Below are 10,989 nucleotides of genomic sequence, written 5' to 3'. Positions count from 1 at the left end.
TGCCCCGATTCTTATCGTCAATTAAACTGCTTTCCATGAAAATGTTTACTAGATCTCCATGGAGGTCCCTGAGTGTCCTTCGTGTCTATAAAGTCTTTTGTTTAAATAAGTTTCTGCGGCATCTGTGCTCAGCATGTTGTCTTCCCGTTTGGACCTGTTTGGACATTGGACATCAATAAAGCTTTCCCAAATGTCATTCTTTGACCCTGAACATTGGACGACTTTCTCTAAAATGAACCAAAAGAGACAGACAGAAGTGACAATATTCAACATTTCAATCTCAGTAAAGATGCTACAAAATTTGTGTTCCTGGTCAAATAGGGCGATAAAATGAAATTAGTTTGGAGCTTCAACAACACACCTGTCAGTCACGTGGTCCAATACTTTCGCAGCTACTGTAGCTTCCATAGGGCGGCACGGCACGGTCGTTGACTGGTTAACACGTCAGCCTCACAGTGCAGAGGTGCAGGGTTCGATTCCAGCACCGGCCTTCCCGTGTTGAGTTTGGATGTTCTCCCCAGGCCTGCGTGGGTTTTCTCCGGGTATTCCAGTCCCCCCCCCCCCACACACACTCTAATTTTGCCCCAAGGTGTGTGAGCGCGGAGGGTTGTTCGTCTATATGTGCCCTGCGATTGGTTGGTGACCAGTTCATGGTGTCCCCCGCCTTCTGCCCGAAGACAGCTGGGATAGGCTCCCGCACGCCCGTCGGTAAAGAAGTCAATGAGAATAGAAAAAAAAAACTCTACATATATCAATTATGTTGTTTACTTTTAAGTCCGATTAATAATAGCACGACACCAAAGGTTCAGATGCAAATCTTACACAGATCTTTATTGTTCTTATACTTCGGTAAAGTTAATGGCAAGTACACTTTTTTTCCTCTCCTTTTCTTTTTCCAGTCTCAACACACATGCAAAAACTTTCTTTCAACATACTCATTCCAATTCTGACCTTGTGACATGTTCTTAATTAGCTTCCTTTTCCATTTCCCAACAGTCAGTTCTCTTCATCAACATCCTCTTCTTCGTCCTTCTTGTAACACCTTCTGTAATCCCGTAATTCCGTTCCGGTGCAAAGTAGTGTCCACAACTTTGACTCCGTGAAAGATGCAACACCGAAAAGTCGCCTTCGAAACCTTATGTGGCTCAGTTCGAAAGTCGGTTTCAGAACATCCTCGACTTCTGATTTCAGATATAAATAACGACTGATGCTGATACCACCCAGGAACAACAAAAAAAAAAAAAAAAAACGGCAACCGCATCCTGCCATTTTTTTTTTGGTTCAAGGAATGTATAAAAAAATAAGACGTCTTGTTCACTCGTAACTTAACTGGTACATTTTAATTTATCTTACTGTCTTACCTGAAAACATGCACCAACTAAAAGCTAAAACAGTGCTCCTTTTAATATAGCTAAAAAAATGCCACATTAAGATTATAAAAATGTAAAACTACTATCCCTCTTCTTAGGCAGGAAAAAAAAAGCTTAAATATCAAATTATTGGTAAACATTCTTCCCTTTCTTTTTGTCTTTGGCAGGGTTTCCCAAACTTTGGGTGAGGACCCAACATGGGACCATTTTATGGCAGAACAATAATTTGATGTCGATTATATATGATGTGAAATAGAATGTTTGGGGAAACCCTGGTCTTTGGGATGGATTTAAAAAGGAGAGTGAGGTAAACAGCTGCCAAAGTAGACAGTAACACAGAACACTGTTGTAAGGGGTACGCACACACACTGACACACATAAATACAAGTCCCACGTTTTCCCGTGTTTATGTACAAAAAAAAAATATGAGTCTCTTTTCTCCTTCCGCTTTACACCATGGTCTCTTTTCTCTTCCCTAATGAATAAAGGGACTTCTTGTCCTTTTTGGTCTTCTGAGACGTAGGCGGGGGAACGGGCGACGATGATGTGGAGGAGGAAGGGGAGTCTGAGGGGGAAGGGGTGGCGGTACCACACGGAGAGCTGGGGGCGGACTGGGTGGTCCGCTGTGGGCAGTTCTCGTCCGTCTCCTCCATGTGGACGATGGCGGAGACGGAGGACGGTCGCCGTTTGGAACGGACGTCCGTCGGCGGCGGTGGCGGTGAGGCGCTCTCGCCGTGGGGACGGTGGACGGAGATGGCGCTGCGCAGGCAGTTGAGCCACTGCTGCTTGTGGAAGACGTCGTTAACCTGGAGCGTGTGCGACTGCGCCTGGCCAGGGTCTTGGGCGCGCACGCGGAAAATATTCTTGGCTGGAATGGAAATAAGGAGAAAAAAAAAATTCATGCCTGGTCCAGGTTCCAAAATCAGATGCCAGGATCTCTCCGAACACAAACCTCACCTTTGTCGGCGTTGCTGAAGGCACCTCTGAACGAACCGCCCATCCTGACGTCGCCGTCCTGCAGGTCGTCCAACACCAGGTCCTGCACGGGAATAGGCTGCCGGTACACTTGGAAACATTGGCGCTCGTTTCGGATGACCGAGCGGGTCAGGACCAGCAGCTCGGTGAACAGGAACACGTGCAACTTCTGCCGAGGAGACAATGAAAAATTGAGGCTTGAGACTTTCTGAGGGACTTGGTGTCTCCATAAACAGTGACCGTCTGCTTGCTTTAATCCTTTATGAGGCACTCACAGAGAGTATGAGACTTATTTTGACCTCTACCAAAAAAGAAAACACAAGACCATAGGTAGTTTGTCAGGATGCCTTTGTGGGTTTTCTTTGGGTACTCCAGCTTTCTCCCATATTCCAAATACATCCAATTTTTTTTTTCGCAGCAGACTTTAGTGGAGGTTTGAGAAAACTTAAAGAGCATACAGGACAGCTGGAGCAAAAGTGTGGAAAAAAACCTTGCTTGGGTGCGGTTGCACTGGAGTTTCATAACCCATCAAACAGAATGCTGTGTTTCTTTGATTGAATGGAGGTCTGACTAAGTTGTCGATAAGATAAGGTCAGGTTGTGTGCTTTTCTCACCGTGCCGCTCTTGTTACGAAGCTCGCCGTGACAAAGCAGGCTTTTGCACTGTTCGAGGCGGGGATCTCTCTGCCGGTCATCCAAATACTCCAGCTTGTCGATATAGTACAAGCACTCTGACTCGCCCTTCTTCATGTTGATGTCAGACAGCACCCCTTGGATGATGGTGATCTGAAGACAAGATCGGACTTATAGACTCAAATTTCTCTTTAGATAAAGGGGTGTTCAAAAACCATCTTCGAGTTGGTTCTTACCGCTTGTTCCAAGCTTGTGGCATCTGGATGCTCAGGTGGAGTGTGTCTCAGGATCTCTCTGAGCAAGAGCGGGTACTTGACCAGACGGGAGCGTGGAATGTCCAAGAAGCTCCAGAGGTCTAACTTCCGGCTGAAGGGTGACTCCAGGCAGCGCTGCAGAAAGTCCTGCACCCGCCGGTCCTGTTTCTTCTGGTCCAGCAGGGCCTTTGCGGCCAGCTGGTTGCTGCAGTACTCCTTGTAAGCATCCAGCCTGGGTAGCTACGCAAAGGTGACTCTGTCAGTTCTCCCTTAAATCATTTTGATGCAGACAGTTCATTTGAAGTGCCCGTTTTTGAAGTGCTTACCCAATTTACAACAATCTGACCGATCTGGCCCACGGTTCCGTTGGAACCTGTCGCTTTGGAGAGCTGGTCCAGCAAGTCCTCATGCAGAGGGATGTAGGCATCCAGGTTGCCGAAAATATGCGAGAGCTCCTCTTCGGACATGATGGAGAGTTTCAGCATTGGGTCATGATACGCCTGTCGAAAGGGAGGAAATTGTTAAATAAATCCCCAGTAAACCGGGACGGCAGGATGTTAAAAATAGCTCTTAAACACAAGCGTAGACGCAGAAAAGATAGAGTGGAGGATAAATTCCTGGCTTTTTATAGTCGCTGGCTTGATTGTGTGGAGTGCCTGCCAGGTTTTGATTTAATCTGTTTGCTTTCTGAGTACAAACCTTGCGTGCAAGCTGGAGGTCCTCAATCAGGTCCTGTTCTCCACGAGACAGCTCAAATATGGCCTGAGGATGGGGAGAAGGGGGGTAGGCGAAGGCAGAGAAAGATACACATGAATCAGGGTGCTTTTTACATTGGGACAACCCAATACCCCTTCAATGAAAGGCCAGACTCGTGCTGGGTGCCAAGCAACTGAAGTCTAAGTCTATCTGGCTGCCGTCTGCATTTTAAAAGTGCTCAAAGTTTATAGCTTCTGACAGCTGGGAAAGATGTCAGACATACAGTCGGTGGGGAGGTAGCCCGCTTCGTTGGCTTGCCAGTTCTATGTGAACTTACACAGACGGGGAAAAAGGTCCTTTGAGGGCCTTCATTCTCATTTCGACTATTTGACACAAATACTGCAAGGATATGTGAAAGTAGTCTGGACGAACAACGCTGTCTGGAACTCTGAACTACACAGGCTTCATTCTTTTAGTCTGATGGGATTCTCACCTCCTGCCGCTTGATCTCTTTGGTGGTTAAGGTTTCTTTCTGGTGAACGTCGAGCGTTTCCGACCACAGCGTGCTGTTTCTCCTTTTGGGCGGCGTGGGGGCCGCTGCCTTGTTGCAAGGCTTCTGGGGCACGACCGGCGACTTGCCATCGCTCCGGAAGGAGGCCTGCAGACAGAAAAAGCCGCACAAGTCAGACACGCCATGGTGTTGTCGCGTTTGACATGCGAACAGAAGCATCGCAAGGCCCTCACCTGGATGGTTTGGCCGAAGCGCCGGACGGCCCCATTCTTCACCGGCGAGATGAGGTTGGCTAGCGACGTCACCCTGCCGAGAGGACGGACACGCTTGTTGCTGGGTTCCTGGATTAGAAAGACAAAATAAGGAAATAGAAGTTAGCCAAGGAGATAACGGAACGAATCGATCAGTAATGCCAACTATGGGACCTCAAGCGATAAGTCCCTTGTGACTTCCTTGTGATCAAACCCATCAAGTCGGGTCATAAATCCTTGTTATTGACTCCACTTTCAGGATTTGCAGTCAGGAAATAGGAGTTGAGAGATCACGAGAGGCAGACAGATTGGCGGGGCTCACACACCAAACATGAATATTGTCCCTGTTTGGTTGGACAATATGGAGGCCAAAGTGGCTTCACCAGCTGTTGGCTCCATCATGTGAGAGGCGGGCGGCCGGCCCACCCTGCACAAAGACCCTCTCTGAGTGCTGATCTGGTTGGAAAGGGGGTCTGGAGGAATGCCAAGAATGCACGAGACTCCACTCTCAGCTGTTCGCCGTCCTTTCCCCCGTCATGCACGCTCTGCGACTATCTGCCTGACAACAAGTCCTCTTGAAAGCGTATCAGTGGGAGATAAACGCTTCCTGGTGGCTCACAGCTCTTTAACTTCCTTTTCCAGACAGACAAAGCAGTGTGTCAGGTGGGGTGGCCTTGACGTGAAACAGACCGCGGCGGTACGTCTGAGAAATGGAGTCGTCGTCGTGAATCTGTCCCCAGCTCGAGTGTTTACATTGAGTGGCGTCGCGCGGTGGGGGATTGGGCGTGCAGTTGTGTTTACAGTGCTTCTGCAAGTTGGCACAAGTCTTTTAATAGGGCTAGCGTGAGAGGAGATCTACACCTGGGCCAGGTAACCAACCCCCCCCCCCCCAACCTCATGAGTTTGAAGGAAGTTGCTCGGCTGCAGGCCAGCAACAACACAGAGCAGTAATCAAGAAGCTGAACTAATGCATTCAGACCACAGAGGTTCCTCATAATCCTTACATGATCAGAATCACAATATTCAATGAGTTCGCGCCATCTCACATTTGAAGTTTCTAATCGAGGTGCTTGTGTTTTCTCCTGACTCAGCCCAGAAGGGATTTTTGCCATGGATCAGCAAAATCTGGGAAACCACTGAGGCACAGCTGTGGAACTGATCCTCTCGCTCTTGTGTGCCCTTTGAGCTGTTATGACTGTGGTTGACTGGGGTCTCAAGACGCCGAACCGCAGCTTTTCTAAGCCCTCTAGTGGCAGGGCCGGCACATGGTTGCCACATGGCAGATACTTTGAGTGCGGTAGTCCTTGGGAGCGACCTGTCGATGACCTGTTAACACCAAAAGTGAGGGGATGGTGGTCTTTCCCCAAAGCATGCCTTTTCTCTGCTTTAGGGGACTAGTCCATGACGAAAAGTCTTTGCTCTTGGCTTTTTTGTGTCATCTTTTTTTTTTATTTCAGAAATAGACCTAGTCGTTGCAGTCTAGAACTGTTGCCAGTGTAATAAATGAACAGCTTTGCACATCTCCATCCATACCCTATATTACAACCTCGCTTCTCGGAGGAATACTTTGATCTATACTTCAATGTGCGGTGTACCGAATACTCTATAGATGTGCTGAGAACCACAACCGGACCTCCAATGACAGAGACCAAGGTCATCAATAAGTCATTTGTGAAAGTCTGGGAACTTGTTTGTGGAGATTCGTCTCCAGACTTCACAGAACCGCAGCAATTTTGCTGTTAGTGAAACCACTTCCCAAAGAGAACTCAAGCCACAATACAGTACATATTTCTGCAAGAGACCAGTCCCACATTGATCTACCAGATCTTAAAGTGGAGGATACTTGTCTATTTCTAAACCTGGACCAAATCATAAAAAGTTTCCCCTTGATAGTTCGTTGTATATGGTACTTTGATTGTGCTGAATACACTGATTGCTCCATGAATATCTATGAAAAGTCAGCTAATACACAAAAACTGTGTGTGTGGCAGCAGAAAGGGGAGGTCTTATGATGATACTTCAAAGTCTTAACAGTCTTGAGCCAAATGAGAGAAAACATCATCAAAAAGCAGAAACTATCTCACCTCTGACTCCTTGTGGGCTTGGTTCTGGTTGTCTATCACTTGCAGAGTCCGTTTGATAGGCACCAAGCTTCCCAGTTCATCGTAAGTCACCATAGCTTTCAATAAAAAACGCGATATCCGTTTTTTTTTTTTCTTTTTTGAAAAAATCCTTTTGCTCCAAGTAATCCACCGAGAAAAAAAAAAGATACGTGAAAAGTAATAAATAAATAAAATACCTCTGATTTATATGAGCTCTTCTCCCCTAGTGGGACAGAGCTTTTAGTTAAGCTCCACCTCACACGCGCTCTAAACTTTGGTCTGCTCCAGACAGAGGGTGGGAGGGCAAGTCTTAACAGTCTTGAGCCAAATGAGAGAAAACATCATCAAAAAGCAGAAACTATCTCACCTCTGACTCCTTGTGGGCTTGGTTCTGGTTGTCTATCACTTGCAGAGTCCGTTTGATAGGCACCAAGCTTCCCAGTTCATCGTAAGTCACCATAGCTTTCAATAAAAAACGCGATATCCGTTTTTTTTTTTCTTTTTTGAAAAAATCCTTTTGCTCCAAGTAATCCACCGAGAAAAAAAAAAGATACGTGAAAAGTAATAAATAAATAAAATACCTCTGATTTAAATGAGCTCTTCTCCCCTAGTGGGACAGAGCTTTTCGTGAAGCTCCACCTCACACGCGTTCTAAACTTTGGTCTGCTTCAGACAGAGGGTGGGAGGGCTTTATAGCTTACTAGGAGACATGGGAGGAGAGTGCGGCTCTTGTGGGGGCAAATTGAGGCGGGCTCAAAGTTTGCTGCGAAGTGAGAGGACAACACCAGCATGCAATGTTGCTGCGTACACTCATGAACTAAAACAGTAGCGAGAAATGGCGAGATCCCAAGTAAAGTTTACAGCTAAACAGAGTTTGGAATGCGGGTTTTGATTGAACTTTGGACCAAACCAGGTGGTTAGCTCAGGTGGCCGCATGCTTCGCTCGAATAGACATGCTGATTTATTGACTATATTCGAAAAGTTTAGGGCGGTACTCAAATTTTGGGGTTCAGTCGCTTTGCTGCTTCAATAAACCAGTAAAGGAACATTAAAGACATTAACTGGAAGATTTAAAAAAGAAAATTTTCATGCACCCTGTAACGCTTACAGGTGTCAAACTCAAGGCCCGGGGGGCCAGATCCGGGCCTTCATGTCAGTTCATGTGGCCTGCGGAAGCAAATCAAGCATTTTCAAATGTCCGTTGTGAGACAAATAAAGGTTTTCTTATCTTATTTTATGTAATAAAAAAAAAAATACATTAGAGACATATTTTAAGCATTTTCTTGTAACCAAGCTCCCCATTACAGGAACTTAAACAATAGTTGAATAAACTGCTGTTATTGATTTTTTAAAATTGGGTTTCAGTCATAACGGCCCTCCAAGGGAAACGGTAACTAAAATGTGGCCCATGACATAAATGAGTTTGACACCGCTGCTGTAACCTGATCACGTGATAAGCTGTCCACTGTAGTAACCACTGTCCCTTTAAAGGCGTAATAAAATTACTTTGACATCATTGAGTACTCTCATAAATACATTAAAAGTACATTAAGTACATTGGTAGAAATTGTTTTTTCTGCATGTGGAATGATGTGATAAACCGGTAATTTTTATTTATTTGACCTTTATTGAACCAGTTGAGAGCCAATTCTCATTTGCAACAACAGCCTTGCCAAGTGGCAGCATAAGAGGCGCGGTAAATTATTCAATGAGATGTTTTTGCGGGCAAGCTGCCTTGTGCTACTTGTCAATCACGTCGATCAAAATGACGTCAACTGGAAAAGGCACGTCTCGACGACAGCTACAGTCAATTTCTGTTGAATCGGCTCAACGCCAAGCTATTAATTCATGAGTTCATCATTCTGTGTTTGGGAATCAATCAAAGTCGTCTCTGTTTGGGCCATTTTTTTTTTTAAACAGTCCTCCTTATCAGTCTCATCAGGAGAACCGGGGGAAGTTCCCATTTGAATATCAGTAGTAGGGGGGGCACTGGGACACATTCAGCCAGATGCTTGAACTGAAACCTGTATATTGACTCTCAGTCAGGGGGGCTGGCGTGTGACTGCCTCCCATTTGAGTTTGTCAGTTTCAGTTCGGTCAAAGGAACTTGCTAACCCTGGGGGCCTTGTTTCACTCAAGTGCACACGAGGGAGTGATCGAAACACAGACTGACAACCACACCTGAGCACGCAGAATGCTGTGGGTCTTAAAACGGGCGTGCCACCGAAAAACAGCAAAAGCCGCCTTGCGAGGGCAAATGGATGAGAGCGTCACGTCGTGGACTCTGTCCTCCTGGGTCAACACGGAGGTGTGAAGCCCAACGCAGACTTTGCGCTGCTGCTACTGCTGCTATGTGGAGGTGATAAAAACACAGATGCTGAATGAGCCGCATAGTGGTTGATACCTTCTTGAGGGGTTGTTGACGCGGCGATAGGGACAGGCTGATGTTTCCAGACGTTCGAAATAACAAAGTGCCCCCGTAGGAAATAATGCGGAAGGTGTTTAACAATGTGGCAACAACAAATTTGAAAGTAGCACTTGGGCATTCGTAATAGTTAACCGGTGTTAATAGCAAAGCGGTGGCGCGGCGTCATTTTTAACATCATCAGTTGTCACACGAGTGTTAAAAAAAAAAAAAAAAAAAAAAAGAAGATAACAGTCAAAAGTATGAGCAATAATGTGAAGGTGAGATTTTTAGCACACTTGTCATAAAGACATTGAAACAAATCAACTTAAAAAAAAGGTATAAACACATTTATTTTTGATCACAGAGGCAAATGTAAGTAATCATTTACATTCTTAAATGTCACATGATCACCACTCTTACTAGAAAAAAAAAATAAACAATAAGGCACCTTTCATTTTAATGATGAATGACAGCACGTCACGGGCCTTTAACCGTAACTTGGAAAGTATGAGCACCGCAGTTTTGAATGAAATAATTACAAGTCTGCAAACTTTCGTGCGTCTCGAAGGCGTTTTCCAAAATGGGCCCAAACCACCAAAACAACCCACCTACGTTTCACACCGAGATCCAACAACACCAATCTGCAACCCTGCCACTTTTGACACCTGACCCGCATAAATCTGGCGTAATGTGGGCCCATGGTGCGATTTGACTTAGCTCGCCATTATCACTGGCGCAGCATATCGCACGGGTGTGTGAGCATTTTTCCCGTCAGGCTGTCAGTCTGCACGTAGCTACCTCGGCTTATGCTCATTTTTACACGACATGCCTCACTCATGTTTTTCCTTTGCAATTATTTCAGGAATGATTTGAATTAAGTTAGTTTTGCACATGTCACCGTTTTTGGTCACTGTACTTGGTGAACTTTCCTATGGATCAGTTTTGTGTTTTTAGTGACAAAGCCAATAGTAACTAGTCATATTGTAGGATGATATTTTTTTGTTTTGGTAAGCTTTAAATGTTTTCTTTCCAATGCAAGCCGGGTTTAATTTCATGTTTCCAAGCCGTTTGACCAGTCAAATAGTGATATCTGATATCATAATATCTAATCTAGTAATGACACCCACTCATATTGCCTTTGCATGTGCCAAAATGTGAATTTGGGTCATGAAGTCATCATTGGACGGCATATTCACTCGCTTTAATTTGATATATGACTCGAAGTGGTTTCTCTGAGTGATATTTTGACATTATGTCAATACAGGATTCATTCATCCATTTTCTGCAGCGCTTGTCCTAAGGGTCAATAGCTAAGCTGAAGCCTCTCCGAGCAAAAATGGGCAAGATGTAAGGTACTCCCTGGACTGGTCAGCGGCCAATCGCGGGGCGGAAGCACATGTTGTATTTCGGCAAATTACTTCAGTAACTTACGTTGAGTAAACTCATTGAGATCTGATCTAAATGAATGCCGTGCAGGCCCGAACAATCCCTTCTTGGACAGACTTTTTCTTTCATGGGACGCCTAGTTGGAGTGAGCAGAGCAGCAAATATGCCAAACGAGTTGCTCGAGAAAGTCTGTCTGTGTGTAGTCTGGATTGCAGATGACACCCGGTTGCCTTTTGGCTTGTGAGTCACCCAGTGCGGGGAGACCTGCTGCTGAATCAGCTCGACGTCTCACACCCCGCACTCCTCCCCAAATTATAGTGAGCCGCAGCTGGAGGGTCAACATGATTTACGCTCTGAAAATCCGTCGTCTGTGGAGTGCTGGTGGGTGGAGTGATGTTGTTGATG

General features: G+C 45.6%; 1 protein-coding gene across 2 annotated transcripts; it reads right to left on the bottom strand.

Moving 5' to 3' along the window:
• Positions 1-804: 804 nt before the first annotated feature.
• net1 (neuroepithelial cell transforming 1) lies at positions 805-7,450 on the bottom strand. Of its 2 annotated transcripts, none has more exons than XM_019866206.1 (9): positions 7,159-7,450; positions 4,672-4,779; positions 4,421-4,585; positions 3,931-3,993; positions 3,558-3,731; positions 3,214-3,471; positions 2,960-3,130; positions 2,328-2,514; positions 805-2,238 (listed from the first exon to the last, which is right to left on the bottom strand). In XM_019866206.1, the coding sequence occupies exons 1-9, from the start codon at positions 7,249-7,251 to the stop codon at positions 1,820-1,822; spliced, it is 1,638 nt and encodes a 545-aa protein (XP_019721765.1). In that variant the 5' UTR covers positions 7,252-7,450; the 3' UTR covers positions 805-1,819. The 2 variants fall into 2 exon arrangements, with proteins under 2 accessions (XP_019721765.1, XP_019721764.1); XM_019866205.1 differs by lacking the exon at positions 7,159-7,450 and adding an exon at positions 6,774-7,079.
• Between the last annotated feature and the right edge of the window lie 3,539 nt (positions 7,451-10,989).

The sequence above is a fragment of the Hippocampus comes genome, unplaced genomic scaffold (genome assembly GCF_001891065.2).
Source record: "Hippocampus comes isolate QL1 unplaced genomic scaffold, H_comes_QL1_v1.1 scaffold50, whole genome shotgun sequence".
In the NCBI taxonomy this organism is placed as follows: domain Eukaryota; kingdom Metazoa; phylum Chordata; class Actinopteri; order Syngnathiformes; family Syngnathidae; genus Hippocampus; species Hippocampus comes.
Note: the sequence above shows the minus strand (reverse complement) of the source record. Positions and strands in the feature narration are given on the sequence as shown.

Bases quoted from the DNA above. Each gene is read 5' to 3' on its own strand.
- net1 (XM_019866206.1), bottom strand. From the start codon at position 7,251: ATGGTGACTTACGATGAACTGGGAAGCTTGGTGCCTATCAAACGGACT. The intron at 3,131-3,213 runs GTAAGAACCAAC...TCTTGTCTTCAG, and splicing joins CCACAAGCTTGGAACAAGCG to ATCACCATCATCCAAGGGGT. The intron at 2,515-2,959 runs GTGAGAAAAGCA...TCTCCTCGGCAG, and splicing joins TTCGTAACAAGAGCGGCACG to AAGTTGCACGTGTTCCTGTT.